Genomic DNA, 18,924 nt, shown 5'->3' with positions numbered 1-18,924 from the left:
GTTTGGACGGGTGGGACGGGGGCTCGCTAGACTTTTGATGCAAAATCTGTGTTTGTTTCAAAATGGTTCTGCACTTGAGTTCGTGTCTGAATGGAGCAAGGTTGCACTTCAGTCTTCAGGCCTCCATTCTAACTAAAGCCATATTCTGTGCTTATAGATACTGTAATCATGTTTCATAGAGCTAATAACATTGTAGGTGTCTTATATGGTGGTGATCATTAACCCTTTTCTGGTCTTGTTTGCCTGTCGACAGGCTGTATAAAGGAATGCGACAAGTCAGTTGGCGATATTCTATATGCAGTAAGCACCTTGACTATGGATTATAAATCACTTGATTTTGTTGTAGAAGCCTGAGAACATCTTACTGGATGCTAATGGTCATGTAAGGATCTATTAATATATCTTCTGTTCAACTGTTTGGCTGCACAACTGTTTGCTCCATGTATGTATGTACTTAACAGAACTAGAGTCTAAAATAGTTGTATGTACAATAGATGATAGCTCACAATGATAGCTCTATTCTCATCCTGCATTTTTCTTCTTTAAATCATTCTGTAATTATTCTTAGTCCTTGTGACAGACATGCTGTGACTGACAATTATCATGCTCCCCGGAGCGGAGGGCCAGGAGGCCACGAGGAGGAAGGAGACCATGAAGCTGTTCCCGTAGAGCGCTGGGTTTGACGTTGAGGATGCTGCTGCCCCTAGGTGTGTACTGCTGCTTCACATCATGTAAATCCATTTTGATTTGGATCTGTACCACTAATAATGCACCATGTCTGTCCTGTCGAATGATGAGATTCAGATGCTTTGTTATGCAAAGGTGTTTGAATTTTGATAGATTCCCCGCACCTTGAGGTCACTAATGGGAATAGTACATCCACAAATTCATTGTTGTGAGTTGAGGTATGAAGGAAACAAATCTTTGCATCATTCTCTTTAATTCATAGCCACCTAGCAGATGTGTGGTACAAATTAACAAGTTTTTTTTACTTATTATAGAATGCCAATAATGACAATACGCTCTCTGGCTTTGCTTACAGGACTGGCATATCGTTAAAATAAAGATTGGTGGTAGTTGCACACTAAAAGAAAATATTAGGAGCGTTTTTTTTTGGAATGAAACTATTAGGAGATAAGTGGTCATTTTTCTCCTTCTCTGAGTATCAGATAAGTATCATGACACATGGTTCAGCCGTTCCTCAGCTCCACATTTATCAATCTTTGCATGTGTTCAGTTCATCGATTCTAGTAATGGGGGAATGACTCATTGCTTATTTCTTTTTTTTTCTCCACCCATTTTGTTGATGATTGGTTTTGTTTCATACTGCAACCGACCATTATCGAAACGAGATACACTAAGAAACCCACACGAATGGGGTCATGAAGCAAACAGCGAATCAAATTTATTTTCTCAATGTGGATCCATTTCCATTCAAAAATTTGCCGTGATGTTTTGATCCAATAACCTCTTATTACATGATACCTTGCCTTTGGTATGGCATCCATTTCAGGAATTCTTTAAATTTCTCAGTAAATAAAATTTGCTCGCTGTACCTATTTCTGATCTGGCAGGTTGGGACAATCACGCTTATAGCATTGACTGGCCTTCTGATCTTTATGTTCCTCCTGCTAATTGCCACTGCTAATGCCATCATCGTCTCAGTCCAGATGTCCCTGGCCGCTGCCAGAGGATTCTTGGCTATCTTCTTTGCTTGCTCAGTTGCAGTGTATGTTGGAGCAGTATTAGTTGCTATCTTTGCCATTTCTGCTACTGTCATCTCAGCATTTGTTGGAGTTATGATTGCTACCGGTAAATCATCTCTATTCCCATGTAAAAGATAGTACAACTATCATTTTATTTTATTTCTTATTTACTTCTTATTTACTGAATAATGATTAAAAAGTTTATTCAGTCTAGCAAAAGATATTCATGGATAAAAGTGTTCTAGGAGGACTAATACCGACGGGGCCCGGTCGAGCCGTTGCACCCACACTTATCCCCCCAATAAAGTCTGGCTTAAATATCTTATACATACACGTGTTGGTAGTTATGCTATTATTCCAAGCTAAGCTTATAGTTTCTCCCCAAAACATCCTCTAATTTACAGATTGTTTATGGCAATTTGTTTCTCATAGCATAGTGTCTGTTCTTGCCTCAGGTAGGTACAATAGATACAACCATGCAATTTCTTTGGCTATATTTAAAACATGAGTTCTTAGATTACTTGAGTTCTTAGTTATGGTTGATCAGTCAATCCAACATATACTACCGGCATTTACCTCCTGTTACGGCTTATTCACACTGCCTAAGTATGATATGATGCCCTTCGCTAAACTAATTTCCCTCTGTTGCTACTCACGCTAGCGAAATATTAACAGCTTTAGGTTAAGTCTGACCAGTTATTTTTTCTCCAAAGATCGTCCTGATTTAAAGTTTTTGCATCTTGTTGTGTTCTCTTTCTATGTTTTAGTCCCCCCTGGATTCTATGATTTTCACCTTCCAGGTTTTGTTTTTCTAACCTTGTGACAGTCACTGGTGCACCACATTAGTGCTTCTATTATGTTGTGATTTCATCTTTGCTAAAAAATATAAACTGAAGAAAAAGCATTACCTACAGATGCCATAACAAAAGATTTCATTTCAACGCATATTGTACGGATAGCTAGGTTCAGAAATTTCAGTCTCATGTCATTATTAAGCTTAGTGACTATATTGTTACATGATAGGCCTGATCAGTTTTCCTTGCAGTTTGACCATCTGGTACCTTCGAAACAGTGCCATTGCAAAATCTTGAAGCTATCCCACTTCACATTGATTGGAGCCAATAATCGTGTCAATTTTTTGGAGTTCATAGACCAAATCTTGAAACTACTCCACTTTGGCTTGATTTGGAACAAATCATGTCATATTTTTTGGGTTCAGGAACCTCACACTAACTAGAGTGTGCTTAGTCACAGCAAAAGACATTCACAAAGCCATGTCGTGTTGTTACCTTTAGTTTACTGATGATAGTATCTTGCAATTGACAACTATGTGTTCAGTTTGCCTACACCTACTACATTTTAGATCATGGCTGTGTACAACACCTCTATAATTTTTGGGCCTAAAAAATTTGTCTGTCTTACCATATCTAAACTTTTCATCAGATGTTGCTCACATCCCTCTGCAGTGCACCAGATTGGCAAGGGGGCTCCTGCAGCTATGAATCAAGCAGTCCCATGAATGCACCCCTTCTAAACCTAGGTCTCCTTTGTGATACCGCCTACGTACTTTTCCCCTCTCCAGTTTCCTTCAGTGTATTTCGAATGTTCATAAAAAACAGGACTTCAGAGTCGACTTTTTTATTGTTATGGCTAGGTTTGCAAGCAGATTCTTCAGGCACAAGTCTAGCCTCCATGGACACAACTTTCGGACCGCAAGCCAAGCTACTGAGAAGATCAGCAGCAACCAAACACCATATGTATGACCTGCGCGTGCTCATGTAAAACACATAATTGCTGCCTACAATGCAGCGCAATGAATAGAATGACCACAAACCAGAGGCCTTATCAGTCAGCTACTCATGTTATCTATCTACGTAATATATAAAACTAACATGTTGGCCTGCATCAGTGGTGTTCGCCTGCTGCTTGAAGTTGTCGATTTCCTTGCAACTGCACATTACTTCATAGACCTACTTATAGCTGTGTTTGCTTTGTATTGCACTAAACCTCTTGTTGGGTTTACTTTTCAGCCTGCACATGTACAACGTGAACGCCAATGCAGCCGGCTAACTTGGTAAGCTCTCATGTTCCTTCTGTTTAGTCCGCTGTCCAAATTATGCATGTCCAGTTAGTAAAGACTAATTTCTTTGGCCTTGCCGTGTAGCGATGAAGTAGTAATTTCCTACCGATTCAGTCATCACCTAGGATTCCGAAACGATCTGTTGTTTTGATGAGAGCCTTTTTTTAACATTTTACTTTACATTTCAATTCATGCATCTATGGCATTTATTTCTGCTCGAGTTAACCTCTTCAGCCATGTCAGGTTACTGCCTATTTTTAGACTGCTTTTACTTGCCTTCTCAATGCACACATCATGCCTCCAGGACCTGGTAAATTTCTGAAGTGTCAAACTGAATCTCCTTATGCCTCACAGACCACAGAGAGCTAACAAAAGCAAATCTGCATACAGATTCATCCACCTAGGAAGCTTCTGTCTCCACGGATAGTGACCTCTGAGACCGAGAAGCGAGATGCTAACAAGGTCATCACCGAGTGCTTGACCTACAATGTTTAATTACCTGAACCTGTCACCGTGTGTATAAACTATGTGTCCTCATATCAGCACTGCCAGTTGCTACCTAGCATGAACCCTAATGTATAAAGCTTGCAAGTGTCGTCAACTGTTATGTTAGCTCTACAGACCTGACCTGTGCATCTAAGGGACCATTACCGCGCTTATCACATCTATGTAAAATATATGTACATACCATCCTCATGCTACGACCATGAGGAAGTTGTCATGTCAGTTGCTAAAGATTAGTTGATTGTTCAATCCTGCGTTGTATCTATGGTTGGATAACCGACGCGCGCAATGGCGCGCGCAACATACTAGTACCTAGACAAGCCCGTGGTGGTTTCCCGAAGGAACCACCGTCCACGTCGGTGACATTTTTTCCGACCGTGCGATTGTGGCCTCAACGGTCATGATGTCGTTAATCAGCTTTGGTTTTTAGTTTACCTCTTCGTTTCCAGCTTCTGACCACGGTTTCATAAGAATCCGTGAACTTCTGATGTCCTTGGCCTCCATTGTGAAGCGCATCGGTTTCTCCCCGATCGGCTTTCTTCACCTCGCATTTCGGCTGCCTTCGAGCTGCAGGGTCGGTCCTCGTCCTACTCGCTCCGACCGCTTTCCTCGCTCTTTTTCTCCTGCTTCGTCCTCCACTCCGCGCTCCTCTGTTGCCACCGTTCTCATCGAACCTCTTCGTCTTCCTCTTTGTTCTTCCCGTTGCGCCTCCTGTCTGCGCCGCCGGAGGTCTTCGGCTTCGTTTTGGTTCTTTCCAAGAGTTCGCTTCACACCTCCTGTCTGCGCCGGCCTTCCTGCTCGCGTTCTTCCTCCGGCTGCGCCGCGGCTGGCAGATTCGGGGGGGGAGAGGGGGTTTTGGACATGAGGGGGAAGCAGGGGGAAGAGGGGTTGGAAAGGGGGGAAAGGTTCCTGTCTGCGCCGCCGGAGGGCTTCTTCTTCGTCTTTGTTCTTTCCAAGATTTCGCTTCGCACCTCCTGTCTGCACCGCCATTCCTGCTCGCGTTCTTCCTCCGGGTGCGCCGTGTCTGGCAGATTCAGGGGGGTGGGGGGCGGAGGGGGTTTTCGACGGGAGGGGGAAGTAGAGGGGAAGAGGGGTTGGAAAGGGGGGAAAGGTGGACACACTCAGGGACAACGCCGCTGTTTGATCCTACCTCGCCTGCTTCGCTGAACTTGAGTAATTTCGTGCGTACGTTCTCGCCTCCATCGCACTTGATGCTTTCTACCCTAATGTGGCTTGTGTATATCTGTTCTGCTAGGTTTGCTTATAGATAGATCGGTTTATTTGCCTGGTTCTGATGCCTTCGTCTCAAAACTCTTTGACGCAGGTTTGCATCATTGTTGTTCAGAGGTGTCGTTGGCCGAACATTGCTGCCATTGTTGTTCCTGGTGCTCAATTGGATATCGGCCTACTTGAGATACGCTCTTATTGGACTATCTTCGCTTCCAAGTATTACATGCTTTGTTCAGTATATATGTTTCTTTGTTTTCTCATTGTTTGTGCTATGTTATGAAACTGAAATAGAAAAAAGATAAAAGTATAAATTAGGTAGCTCCTTTGAGAGAAAGATAGAATAAACAGTTTTTTTATGGTTATGAGAGAAATAGAAGAAACAAGTTACAACTACAATTGTTTGAGAGAGAAAAACAAAGGGAAAAAAAGAAAGGGAGTTGAAAAAAAAATATATCTAAAAAAAAGAAAATAAAAGAAGACTAATACGGTATGAAATCGGAATATAGGAGCAGACGGAAATTAACAAATCTGGAGAGAAAACAGAGAGAAGAACCTGAACAAAAAGAGAGGGAGAGGAGGTGTGGTCTTGAAGCAGGAGAGTCCAATAGGTATTAGGCTTGGAGAGAGTCTGACAAATACTATAGGCGGAAGAATACATGGACAGGAATTGTAGCAGCGATACGTATCAGACTCTATTTGTTGATAAATAGCTAGGGGACTCTAATCCACAACTAGCTAGAAAAAGAGACATAAGCGAGTCGTACAAAAGAAGCAGTAGGATAGTAATGCTAGCGTTACACGTAGTAGTCAGAAATAGGAAAAAGACTAGAAAACGAGCCGCGGTTTGATGCGTCCTCCTTTTAGTGTCGTGCCAGTATAACCCGCAATTGTTGCCAATGTGGTTAGAAAAAGGGAACATCTCGTATATGCATTCAGGTTGTTTAGACAATTCACATTATAAAAAGGTAATAAATAAATAGGGGTTGGTTAAATCATGCCTGAATTTATGTATGGCTAGATTGTGTACAGGCTTGTGTACACTGTCAACTATCAAGCTTGTGTACAAGCTTGGGTACGCTGTCAGCTATCACATGTGGCCGCTCCACGTAAACTTTCATTCAAGAAATATAGTGAACTCATTTGTCACTGCTCAAAAACTGGTTTGTAGAGCATACAATTTGATATCATTCAAGATGTAACAGAGGCAATGTATAGTTACCGCGTGCTCCAAATCAAGCCTTAATTGATGTTAATTTGTCAAGACACCACCACCTGCAAGGCCTCCAAATTCTAAGTGACAGCTTCAATCTAAAACATCAGGATGTTCTACGAGTTACGCTCGATGCCTTCTACCCTAATGTGGCCTGTGTATATCTATTCTGCTAGGTTTGCTTATAGATAGAGCGATTGATTTGCCTGATTCTGATGCCTTCGTCTCAAAACTCTTTGACGCAGGTTCGCATCATTGTTGTTCAAAGCTGTCGTTGGCCGAACATTGCTGCCATTGTTGTTCCTTGTGCTCAATTGGATATCCACCAACCTGAGATACTCTCTTATTGGACTATCTTCGCATCCAGGTATTACATGCTTTGTTCAGTATATATGTTTCTTTGTTTTCTCATTGTTTGTGCTATGTTATGAAACTGATATTCCCTTGCTCTTCTGGCCCGTTTGCAAAATTGTTCAAAGGACGCGTACGGTTGTTGGAACTGTCCGAAGATCGATTGTTGTTTTTAGTTTGCAAAAAAAAAACTTGCAAACTGATTTTAAAATTAACTTCTGTTTTTAAACGGCCCTACATATTTGTACCTGGCAGACAGAGGCGGCAACCCAAAAAGTGTGCTCAGATTTGGACTGCTACTTTCGCTCCGTGTGTTAGATATGTTTTTTTATCAAATTGTCCTACGTAGCTATGTTGCAAGAGGTTGCTCACCGGTGCTGCCTACCTTATGTATCCTATATACATGAAATGGTACAGGATGGGAAAGATATGTACGGTATAGAGGTTGAATTGGCCCCCGGTATGGCCCAGGGACCCTCAACAACACTCTTTTTCTGGGCTGAGCCTGCTGTGGATCCTGCCGTGGCCTACGAAGTAGCAGCATTGCAGGCTCTTGTAGTTCTACAGGGGATTTATGGATTTGTTCTTCTTGATTATAGTGTCCATGGCCTTCAATTATATAGGGATCTAGCTCGCCATCTATTCTGCATTGCAAATAGAGGAGCTCAGCTTGCTAGATTGATCGTGGCAGCGCCCAGTCATGATGTTAGACCATTGTCGGCTGTTGCGGCGTTTGCGCAGCAGTTGTTAGATGAACTCAGCGTGCTGTCGCCAGATTGAGTGTCAGCATGTTTGTAGGCTTACAGTTTCTTTTCCGCCTTGATGTATTCTTTCCTGCTTTCATTGTACGCATCGCACCATTAAGTATAAGAATTCTAAATAAAGTCACTTCAGTTACACCTCATTCAGCGTCGATCTGTTTATACATCCATATTGTACCTCTCATCTTCATGTAATTAGTTTGGATTCCTTCCGCACTGTACGTTCCGCTCCCAGTTTGCCTCTTTATAGACTCGTTTGGACTCTTATCGTTCTTCTACCGCTCTTACTGCGTCAACAAAAATTGACTATACATCTATATTTGTGCCTGTGCCTGAACTTGCCTGTTTCATATACTAATGTTTTGCCTTCTCCATTACTCATGCCAATCGTATTCGCTACATTACGCTCTTATAGAACCATGAATAGCAGCAACAAAATGCACCTCAATGAATCCATTAGGCTAGATCTGTGGTCCTATCAGCCTGTTTGTGTACTGTTTTCCTGGATTCTCCAGTGCATGTTAACAGACTCATGCGTATCATACTGGGTACATTAGACTGTTATAGAATCAAGTACAGCGCAAACAAAAGCTGCATCAAATAATGAATTATAGCAATTCCCTGCTACTATCAGATTGTTTGTGCGCTGTTATTCTGGGTTAGTCAATGTATGCTACAGGGCCATAATCACCGCATACTCTTTTTTCCAAATGCTTTTTTCCAAAAAAAAGGGTTCATTGTTTTATATTCATGGTAAGACGCACAGCCTTCATCGTCTATGGAATATCAAACTGGTATGCCTGCTCAGCAAACACGTATGTAGACTGTGCTCTATTTTGATTACATATCTACGTTTTCAGTGACCGCTGCTATATTCAGTGGCCTCACTATTTTCCTGTACTATGCTACCTAACAGTGGCTACCTATATTACTCAGTGGATGCTTCGGTGGATATACGCGCCTCTGTTGCTGCCACAGCGAGGTCCCGCCGATCAACACCACGTATGTAGCCTACTGTGTATAGCCCCATATGAGGCAAGAATGTTGTATAAATCTTCGTCTTACCTATTCTGTCCTTTGACCAGGAAATAACTCGTCATATCCTATTCAAAGTACTGATCCAGCACAGTGTAGACAGAAAAGGAGAAAGCTCCTAAAGCAGCATTGTCTTGTTTGGGGAGGTACTGCAGCAGGTCCTACAGCAAATGATGGTTTCATGACTTCGCCCTACAATATGGTTCACTCCTATACCCTGTTTACAGGTGCAGCCTCAGCATATAGTGCTACCTTAGAGTGTGCTCAGTTCGATGATGATTTCGTAGAGGCTCTTAAAGGTAATGGCCGTACCTTTGTATGCTGCATCTATCTTTTCCATCATCACCAGCCCTACCTACGGATACCGACCTCATCCATGTTTAACTCTCTCTTACATGTGCATAAACCAGTTTCTTATCCTGGGAGATCATACCATGGACCACCTACACAGCAGTGTTCTAACTGCAAAGCCATTTTCTGGAACGCTGAAAGTGTTGGTAAAGAAGCACGCACCTCTTCTGGATCACCTATTTACAACAAGTGCTGTAAAGGAGGCCAAATTGTTATTCCTCCGTTCCTTCCTAGGCCTGAACCCTTAGCATCTATGGCAAGATTTGATGGAGGATCGGTCTCTAAAAAGTTTATGAAGAATATAAGACGCTACAATTGTCTTTTTGCATTCTCCTCTATGGGAGCCAATATAGATCGAACCATGAATGATGGCAGGGGTCCTCCGGTGTTTAAAATTTGTGGACAGATTCATCACCGCATCGGTTCTTTGATACCTCCACATGGTCGCCCTCCAAAATTTATTCAGCTATATGTGTATGATACATCCGCCGAGGTTGGGAACAGAATTGCCTCATTAGAACGTGAAGACACAATAGCATCAGATCTAGATCCTACTATTGTACAATCTTTGGTTAATATGTTGGATGAACATAATTTGTTTGCAAAGCAATTTAGAATGGCCAGGGACAGACTTGCAGGCAATGACACTGAAGATTTTGTCATTCGCATTGTTGGTCCAAAAAACGGAGATCCGCCTCAGTACAGTTTACCAGCTACAGATCAATTGGCCATGCTTGTGGTTGGTGATTTTAGCTGTGAAGAATTTGAGCGGGACATTATTGTGCAGAAACAGACAGGAGATCTAGATCAAATCTCTGCTTTGCATCCTGCTTTCATGGCGCTTCAGTATCCTCTATTGTTTCCATATGCTGAACGTGGTTGGCAGACCGGTGTTTTATACACTGGTGCCACTCAATCAGCACAGAATGCTCATGTAAAGCTAACCATGCAAGATTACTACTGCTATATGTTCCACTATCGAAGAAATGAGCCCAATCCTTATTTATGTTATGGACCATTATCAACTCAGGCCAATGTTGATGCCTGGGCCTGCGTCGATGAAAACAGACTAAAATATATAATGGATCACCAGGCTGATATCAGGATGGAAAGTATTCAAGGAATCTGTGATGCTATTAGCAGAGGTTCCGAACAAGGAAGTGAGGTTGGTAAAATGATCGTATTACCGGCATCATATACAGGCGGTAGACGTTATATGATACAAAATTATCATGATGGTATAGCTATCTGCCGAGAATACGGTCCCCCTGATTTCTTTGTTACATTTACATGTAATCCTAAATGGTTAGAGATTTCTGAGGCTATCTTTGAGCCTGGACAGACACCAGCTGATAGGAATGATATAATTGTCAGAGTGTTCAACATCAAGTTAGAAGAACTTCTGCATGATATTAGATGTGGTAAACCCTTTGGACCTTCCAATGCAGGTATAATCATCTACAGACAGAAAAACCATTCTTTCTATCTACATCCATTTGTCTACTATCTCTTCTAGATCCTAAATATGCCCTATTCAAATGCAGTGCTCCACACTGTAGAGTTCTAGAAACGCGGACTTCCACATGCACACATAATCCTTTGGACTTCAAGAGATACATCTGATCCAACCTCTGCAATGATAGACAAATATGTGTCTGCAGAAGTGCCTGATCCAAGAAATGATCCACTAGGCTATGCTCTTGTTGCAGAGCACATGACACATGGACCCTGCGGTCAAACCAATCCTAGGTGTCCATGCATGAAGAACAATAAGTGTTCCAAGCATTTTCCTAAACCATACCAGCCTGCAACTACAGTTAGTTCTATTGGCTTTGCTGTGTACAGGAGACCTGAGAACAATCTCTTTGTTTGCAAAGGACGCCTCCAAATGGATAACAGGTGGGTTGTTCCATATAACATGTTCCTCCTTAAAAAATATCAGGCACACATCAATGTTGAGTGGTGCAATAAAACTACATTCATCAAGTACCTCTTCAAGTATGTAACCAAAGGAGCTGATTGTAGCAAGGCTTATCTATAGAGAGTCAAGAGAGCCCAGCAGGCGCCGTATGATGATGAAACGAAGACTATAAATGAGATAAAAGAATATCTTGATTGTAGATATATCTGTGAGCAGGATGCATGTTGGAGAATGTTTGGATATGATATTCATAGACACTATCCAGCAGTAGAAAGAATGCCTGTACATCTTCCAAACGAGAATTTCATAACTTTTAGTGCTAGAGCAAAGATGGATAGGTTAGTGTCTACCGAGTTTTTAAAAAGAACAATGTTAACTCAGTGGTTTGTCTGCAATGAGCTTTTTCCTGAAGCTAGAGCATTGACCTATCCTGAGTTTCCTTCCAAATGGATATGGGATCAAAGAGATAGAAGGTGGACAAAGCGGAAACAACAGCATGGTAAGATAGGCCGTCTTCACTATGTACACCCATCAGCTGGAGATCGGTACTATCTTCGCATGTTGCTGCTAACAGTTAAGGGTGCAACAAGCTATGACCATCTCAAATTCCACAACCGAACATATCATCGTACATTCAAAGAGGCGTGCATGTCGCGCGGCCTTCTTGGTGATGATCAGGAATGGTACAACGCTTTCGATGAAGCAGCAGCCTGGGCTACTTCACCATAGCTTCATAGCTTATTTGTCACAATGATACTGTTCTACGAAGTTGGTGATGAAAACACTTTCTTCAAAAAAATTTGGCACCATCTAGCCGACGATATCATCTACCAGTACAGAGATATGATTGGTGATCCTAATTATGTGTTGGCTGATTCAGTAGCTAGGGATTACCTTCTGGATGAGCTTTCCACTCTTTTTTCTCAGAGTGGCAGGAACATAACTGAGTTCAGCTTACCTCCAAAGACACATGCTGACTATCCTGCTCAAAACAATCACCTTGTCGAAGAAGAGCTATCATATCCTGCTGATCCATTGATTGACATGAATAGTCCAGCTGCTTTCCTTAATGAAGATCAAAGAAATGCCTTCTATAAAATAGTCCGCAGAGTGCAACAGAATGAGGCCGGTTTTTTTTTGTATCAGGATATGGGGGAACTGGTAAAACATATTTATGGAATCGAATAGTAAGCTATCTCAGAGGACAAAAAAAATTGTTCTTACTGTGGCATCTTTCGGGGTAGCGGCGCTGCTCTTGCCAGGGGGACGGACTGCTCATTCAAGATTCAGAATACCTTGCGAAGTAGAGGATGATATGATCTGTGATGTTAGCAGGGGCACCATGCTTTCAGAGCTTATTGAACTTACAAGCCTTATTATTTGGGACGAAGCCCTTATGGCTAATAGAAAATGTTTTGAAGCATTAGACCGCACATTACGTGACATAGAAAAAGTAAAAAATCCTGAGGCTGCAGATATTCCATTTGGTGGTAAGGTGGTCGTGCTGGGAGGGGACCTCAGGCAAATCTTACCTGTAGTTGAAGGAGGTACAAAACAAGACGTCATTAGTGCTGCTATAATCACCTCACGCTTGTGGGCTCATGTAGAGGTGCTCAGCTTAAATCAGAACATGCGATTAGTATGTTCGCCAAATGATGCTCGCCAACAGCAGGAGGTCGCCCTGTTCAGCAGATGGATATTAGATATTGGCGAAGGTAAAACACCCTCCTTTTCAAAGGATGGAGAAGATGAAACAAGCTGGATTACAATACCTAAAGAATTGCTCGTAGTGCCTGGTGAGGATAAACTTGCAGCCATTGTGCAGTCAGTATATCCTAACTTTGAAACCAGGTACAGAGACCCTCTGTACCTTTCTCAAAGGGCCATACTAGCTCCAACAAATGAACTCACATATACAATAAATCAGTACATGGTTCCCTTAGTTCAGGGCAGAGAAAAGGAATACCTCAGTTCAGATACTATCGCCAAGGCCACTGCTCAACATGAAGCATATGATCTTCTATATCCTATTGAGTTCCTTAACTCAATTAATGGTAATAACTTCCCACAGCATCGAATTGTACTCAAACGAGGAGTTCCTATAATGCTGTTGCGTAATCTCAATCAAAGAGCAGGCCTTTGCAATGGTACAAGGCTAACTGTAACCTCTATAGGAGAATGGACAATTGAGGCCAAAATTATGAATGGCCGCCATGCAAATCAAACATTTGCAATTCCACGAATAACTCTGTCTCTCAGAAGTAACAAGTGGCCATTTGTTCTACAACGACGCCAATATCCTATAAGAGTTTGCTATGCCATGACAATCAATAAAAGTCAGGGACAAACATTATCAACTGTTGGCATCTACCTCAAAAAACCAGTCTTCACACATGGTCAGCTCTATGTAGCTGTTTCGCGAGTAACGACAAAACAAGGTCTCAGAATCTACATAGAAGATGATGATGGCAATCCTTCCAATGAAACAAGAAACATTGTATACAAGGAAGTTCTCCAGCATCTGCCTTAACTGCTAAATGCACGGTCATTCTATACTTACTTCGTACCTAAAATGGCCTTTATGGCTACGTCTCATCAGTATACCCACATTTGTTCCTACTAATATTTACCGGTATAGTCTCATGTAGTACACAAATGAGATTATAGACCACTGTACATATATGTGTTTGGTTTGGAAAACCATGCCTATGTGCTTTGGCTTAATCAACACTAACCATATGCATCAGTGTGCAGTAGCACCATGCAGTTGTACCTTTCTATGTAAACACCAGCAAAAAAAAGGTTACTTTTGGTGCTCATGATTTGCATCCCTGGTTCTACATCTTTCACCACTGTACCTCAGTGTATTTGGTTTGTCCTCAGACTATATGTACGCATAAATAGCTTTATAAATTGCTGCCTGTGTGTGCCAGATCCATCATGTAGGAACCAGTCTTTCTAGACAAGCTAGAAAAAGGACGCCACTCACATGGCGTTGTTGTTCGAGTCGTAAGGAAGTGGATTCACTACGAAAACAATGGACAGGGTCCACCTCAATACATTGGGATGGTTGTGGTGGACGCAAAGGTACTGGTACTGGTTCTTTACAAAAATAAACCAATACTATCTTTGTGTTAAACATAAGGATCACATATTTACAATCAGCAGAAACAGTAGCTCCTACACATTGACATGCAATCTAATCAGCTTAGTACCTACAATAACAGGGAAATGCCATATATGCTGAAATTTCAGATGACCTCATCGATGGCAAAGCATATCTTTTCAGTGTTGGCAAAGTTTATGTTGTTAAGAAATTTGTCGTCCAGAATGGCAAAAAAAGCTACAGACCAGTTGACAAGAACCTCATGATAGATATTACAGATTACACAACAGTTGAGCTTGTTCGGAATCCTCCACACTCAATTCCAGAGTACATTTACAGAATCACTCCATTACGAGCCATTAGACCAGCGCGAGTCGTCTTCAACCTGACAGGTGACCTATTTGGTCGAATATCGTTTCTAGATAGATTTATCTTAGACATGCTATATAAATCTGCTAACTAACAAGGTTGCATCAATCTTTTTACCAGATGTCCTTGGATATCTCATTAGGTATGAAGCAGCTCACACATTTGTTCCTAAGAACATGGAAAAGGCTAAAACACTAAGAGAAATCTACATTAAGGATTTAAGGTATGTATCACCTACCGTACAATAACTTAAATAACAGTGCTTCTATCCTATTGCCTGACAATCGACTTTTATGCAGCGAAAATATTATGAAGATTACCCTATGGGGTGAACATGCCACAAATTTTAGTATCGACAACATATACGATGCTACAGCTGGTAATCTTATTGTTTGCCTTGTCGTTGGTTGCATACCGCGTGAAGATTTCAAAAACAATGGTACAGCCTTCTTTTCAAGATTGGTCTCAACATTTCTGAATATATTTACATATGCATTGAAGACTAGCATAGCTTTAGAGTACATGAACTACAAACCATTTTATTCCTTACTACTGCAGATCAAACATGCCTAACTGGAAGCTCAGCTTGCACTTACTATTTCAACCCTACCATTCCAGATGCCTGTGCTTATCACTCCAGGTATAGCCACATGGACGTCAGGCCAAACACAAAAAAAAACCAGCTAAAGATGCCTGAGCGTTTGTACTAATATGCTTTCTATCATCAGGTTCAAAGATACACCAGTCTACATCGAACAACCTGCACCAGAAGAAGAGGCAGTTCCAGTTTCGGTCCAAGACATTCAGCTACCAGAAAGAACTATAGCTGACCTGAACCATATTGATCCCTTTGATGACATGGTAAACAAGAAAAGCCTATAAACTCATCCTCCTAAAAAGCACCCTGTTACAGATATTCCAGCCGGATTTGGTAGCTCTTTCAGCAATGCCATATGAGTTTTTTTTCTCAAGTTTGTAAAAAAACAAGAAACAATTAGAGTATAAAAACTTCTGAATTACTTGATGCGGTGCAGGAAACAGGCCCGTACAAAGTTGCAGTAACGATTGTGTCTATTACAAACACTACTAACTGGTGGTACATGTCTTGCAAGCCATGCAAAAAAGAGCTGATCAGCAGCTAGATGGTACCTACAGATGCCCAAAGTGTGGAGGCACAACAACAGTTCCTAGGTAACTTTTCAGTAGTTTTATACCATTTCCAATCCATAAATGAACTGAATATTTTCCTACGTATCTACACCTTTCGTTATTTATAACTTCTACAGGTACCTATTATCATTTATTGCAAAAGATAACACAGATGAAGCACGCTTCTTTGCATATGATGACGAGGCAACCAAAATAATTCAAAAAGAGTGCCAGGCATTGGTGAACCCATTGCATATAAAAGAAAGATTGCCTCAGGCAATGAACAACATACTTAACAAGACATATGTGTTATCAGTTGATCTTACTGACGAATCGTGCAAAAGTATGAAAAAAAAGGCAGTACCAAGTCAAAGCAGTTTTAGACAGGCCACCGAAACGCCCTCCGCTGCAGGTCATGGCAACATCTCCGCATCACCCGCCTCACACAACAAGCCCAACACCAATCATTGAGAGTCCAGAACATTCAGCAGATCTACTTCTGATTGAGGCCGCTGCACAATCGGTAAGCAGATTTTACAGCTTATTTAGCAAAACCATTCCAGCTGATCTACCTGTACTCCACTAACCAACTTTTTCGTCTTACGGACTCCAGCACATGATAGCGAACTAGACCATGAAGCCTCCAAACATGATGTCGACAGGTACATAATAATCCACCATTCTACATTGAAACTCCGTAGTACATAGAGACATGTATACTGGTTACAAGCAATATACATAATCGGTGAACAATTCCAATTTATGTAAGGTCACCAACAACACGGACAGGTGCTCGCTGGAAGCTCTTCGGCCACACTGAATCGGCCGAAACTACAGACACACAGGAAGATCAGCGTGCCAAACAACCACGTCCATCCTCTTCAGAGTCAAAATCAAAGAAGTATGCTTTAAAGAAATTTACCTTACCATCTTTTTATGTCCAAACATCTTGACATACAAACTCTAAACATAGATACCGAGTATAGTGCTGACTGGTTTTTTCCCAGGCAAAAAAAAAAAACAAGAAGACGATGCAGATAGCCACTCGCTGGAGTAAAGCAACATCTACTTCTATGTACTATTTGCCATGTCTATGACAAAGGAGATGATTGTCGACATGTAACAAGCTTTTGCGTCCCACAAAAAACTGCTGTTCGAATAAATCAAACCTATATGTAAATTATCGCACTACGATGCATCGACCTCTGTGCTGCATGCATCAACCTATGATGCATCAACTTCTATGTACTATTTGCCATGTCTGTGATCTAGACATAGCTATGGGAACCACGTACTATGGATGTATTAGTTCGAACTGTCGCTATGAAATCTTGACGTTCCAGTTGTATATGAAACTATATTATCCTTTTGTAAATCCTAGATAAATCATGCTAAAATGTTGTCAGACAGCTGTCACAGCTCTGTTTTCTTAGCAGTACCATGGTCCACAGAGAATCAAAACCTCGCAAATATTCTAAAAATATATCTATGTTACAAAATAAACCACGTAAAACAGCAGGTACCGACAATAAAAAGCGGTTTCCACGAATACACTAAAAGGCAATTCCCACGGGCGCGCGAATGCGCGCGCCACCATACTAGTACACAAACAACGTACAAGACTCGACCACTCCCTCCTTTTATATATCAAGCACCGAGAACCACCCTACAATTCCATCCTCCTCCCAGCAGCTCTAAACCCTACGACCACATTTTACCCCCTCTCCCCGCCTACTCCAAGCCGCCCTTCCCCCTCCATCCGCGCCTCGGGATCATCCACATCCGAACACCATGGTGAGCGCTTCCGCCGCCTTCGGCTTCGCCTACCTCTACCTGTGTTTGGCCTTCGCCGCCCTCGAGCTCTCCACCTTCCTGGACTCGCAGTGCGGTGCCGTCACGGGCACCACGACATGCGCTGAAGCCCCACTGTTCCACAGCGCGGCCGAGGTTTTGCCGCCGTTGGCTGCGGTAGTGGTCCTCTTCGTCGCCGTCGCGCTCACCTACCGTCACCTGAGTCATCGCCACGCCTACGCCGTCCCCGTGGCCGGCGCGGGAAACGGGCGGCGCTCGATCTCGGGGTCTGGGCTCGTCATGTTCGTGCTATGCGTCTCCGCTGGCACGCTCGAGTTCATCGTGTTCGGGGGGCAGGCTGCCGGTGGTACTGCCGATCACGGCGCGCTCGGCCTGGCTGCTCTCCGCGCGCTGCCTGCCGCGGCGACGGCCACGTTCTTTCTCGGGATGATGCTAATCATCGTCGCACACGTCCACGCCGGCGGTGAGGGCGGCGGCGGTGCCGTCGCCGCAGACGGACTCATCCAGGGGCTCCTGCGCCTCCTCACTAAGGTCGCGGCCGGAGCGGCGGCGGCGCTCGTCGGTCTCATGGCCATGGCAGTCACCCTCTACGGCGCCAAGTAAGTTGCCCCAAACTCTGCCGCCGATCGACCTTACCATTCCCGGCTGCCCCGTGCGCCCGCGCACGGCGCATCCACCCTTCGCGGCTCCGCCAGTACCGCAGCCCCGCTTGCCGCCTCGGTGTGCCGTGCGCCCGTGCATCCTCCCCGGCGTCCCCGGCTCCCCGTTCGCGCCCTTAACCCCAAACCCCTCTTGTCGGCACGCCTTCGCCTAAACCCCGTTTTCCGTCCAGCTCCTCCAACTTCGTCAGGTGGCGCACCGACCAGCCCGCGGCCGCCACTATGACCTAGTCAACCATGGTACCGGCTTCTATAGCCGTGGGAGACGAATTGAATTCCCCACTGGCCGTCTCGGACCCCCAGACCTTCGCCCGCGATTCGAGCTTCCTGCTGACCTCGTCGCCACCATATGCTGCGCGGAGCTGGAGGTACTAGTAGCTCGCTCGTCCGAATAATGCGCGTAGGAGTCTAGGAGATACAGTAATATGCTTCGCAGAGAGACAGGCAATATCCTATAGCGATCCCGGTGACTCGATCGATCGGAGCTGTTGGTGGTGCCGGCTACAAGTAATGGGGTGTGTGGTTGTGCAGCTTCTGTCTCCTACGGGACGTACACTCTTACAGCTAGCTGCTCTCCTCGTTCATGGCGAACAACTTCCGAATTTCCGATCGATTCAGTGAACAATTCAGAGTTTCAGACTTCTTCAACAGCAGCAGATACGCTGCGCTTGTATGTCTTT

General features: G+C 43.3%; 4 protein-coding genes and 1 long non-coding RNA gene across 8 annotated transcripts; all 5 read left to right on the top strand.

The window, feature by feature from the left end:
- Window positions 1-3,759: 3,759 nt before the first annotated feature.
- On the top strand, window positions 3,760-11,534 carry LOC136527821 (uncharacterized). 4 transcript variants are annotated; one of them, XM_066520667.1, is made up of 7 exons: window positions 5,387-5,475; window positions 5,615-5,736; window positions 6,976-7,097; window positions 7,210-8,844; window positions 8,928-9,023; window positions 9,105-9,176; window positions 9,288-11,534. In XM_066520667.1, exons 4-7 carry the CDS (start codon window positions 8,745-8,747, stop codon window positions 10,742-10,744), a joined length of 1,725 nt encoding a protein of 574 aa, XP_066376764.1. In that variant the 5' UTR covers window positions 5,387-5,475; window positions 5,615-5,736; window positions 6,976-7,097; window positions 7,210-8,744; the 3' UTR covers window positions 10,745-11,534. The 4 variants fall into 4 exon arrangements, with proteins under 4 accessions (XP_066376763.1, XP_066376764.1, XP_066376761.1 ...); XM_066520666.1 differs by lacking the exon at window positions 5,387-5,475 and adding an exon at window positions 3,760-3,780 and having other exon boundaries at window positions 8,928-9,176; XM_066520664.1 differs by having other exon boundaries at window positions 8,928-9,176.
- Window positions 11,535-11,899: 365 nt separating this feature from the next.
- LOC136525738 (uncharacterized) lies at window positions 11,900-13,679 on the top strand. The gene is made up of 2 exons (XM_066518623.1): window positions 11,900-12,278; window positions 12,394-13,679. Exons 1-2 carry the CDS (start codon window positions 11,900-11,902, stop codon window positions 13,677-13,679), a joined length of 1,665 nt encoding a protein of 554 aa, XP_066374720.1.
- A 436-nt stretch (window positions 13,680-14,115) lies between these two features.
- LOC136527822 (uncharacterized) lies at window positions 14,116-16,290 on the top strand. The gene is made up of 8 exons (XM_066520669.1): window positions 14,116-14,236; window positions 14,377-14,647; window positions 14,745-14,847; window positions 14,924-15,063; window positions 15,183-15,264; window positions 15,353-15,485; window positions 15,659-15,815; window positions 15,911-16,290. The coding sequence occupies exons 1-7, from the start codon at window positions 14,216-14,218 to the stop codon at window positions 15,764-15,766; spliced, it is 858 nt and encodes a 285-aa protein (XP_066376766.1). The 5' UTR covers window positions 14,116-14,215; the 3' UTR covers window positions 15,767-15,815; window positions 15,911-16,290.
- Window positions 16,291-16,378: 88 nt separating this feature from the next.
- On the top strand, window positions 16,379-16,675 carry LOC136527824 (uncharacterized). The gene is made up of 2 exons (XR_010776939.1): window positions 16,379-16,435; window positions 16,543-16,675. It is a non-coding gene; the product is annotated as an uncharacterized lncRNA (long non-coding RNA).
- Window positions 16,676-17,564: 889 nt separating this feature from the next.
- Window positions 17,565-18,188, top strand: LOC136525737 (uncharacterized). The gene has a single exon (XM_066518622.1). It carries the CDS (start codon window positions 17,565-17,567, stop codon window positions 18,186-18,188), a length of 624 nt encoding a protein of 207 aa, XP_066374719.1.
- Window positions 18,189-18,924: the final 736 nt, after the last annotated feature.

The sequence above is a fragment of the Miscanthus floridulus genome, chromosome 19 (assembly GCF_019320115.1).
Source record: "Miscanthus floridulus cultivar M001 chromosome 19, ASM1932011v1, whole genome shotgun sequence".
Taxonomy (NCBI): domain Eukaryota; kingdom Viridiplantae; phylum Streptophyta; class Magnoliopsida; order Poales; family Poaceae; genus Miscanthus; species Miscanthus floridulus.
Note: the sequence above shows the minus strand (reverse complement) of the source record. Positions and strands in the feature narration are given on the sequence as shown.

Bases quoted from the DNA above. Each gene is read 5' to 3' on its own strand.
- LOC136527822 (XM_066520669.1), top strand. From the start codon at position 14,216: ATGGTTGTGGTGGACGCAAAG. The intron at 15,064-15,182 runs GTACAGCCTTCT...TTACTACTGCAG, and splicing joins TGAAGATTTCAAAAACAATG to ATCAAACATGCCTAACTGGA. The intron at 15,486-15,658 runs GTAAACAAGAAA...GATGCGGTGCAG, and splicing joins TTGATCCCTTTGATGACATG to GAAACAGGCCCGTACAAAGT.
- LOC136527821 (XM_066520666.1), top strand. From the start codon at position 8,745: ATGCTACCTAACAGTGGCTACCTATATTACTCAGTGGATGCTTCGGTG. The intron at 8,845-8,927 runs GTATGTAGCCTA...TCCTTTGACCAG, and splicing joins GTCCCGCCGATCAACACCAC to GAAATAACTCGTCATATCCT. The intron at 9,177-9,287 runs GTAATGGCCGTA...TGCATAAACCAG, and splicing joins TTTCGTAGAGGCTCTTAAAG to TTTCTTATCCTGGGAGATCA.
- LOC136525737 (XM_066518622.1), top strand. From the start codon at position 17,565: ATGGTGAGCGCTTCCGCCGCCTTCGGCTTCGCCTACCTCTACCTGTGT.
- LOC136525738 (XM_066518623.1), top strand. From the start codon at position 11,900: ATGATACTGTTCTACGAAGTTGGTGATGAAAACACTTTCTTCAAAAAA. The intron at 12,279-12,393 runs GTTTTTTTTTGT...CTTTCGGGGTAG, and splicing joins AGTGCAACAGAATGAGGCCG to CGGCGCTGCTCTTGCCAGGG.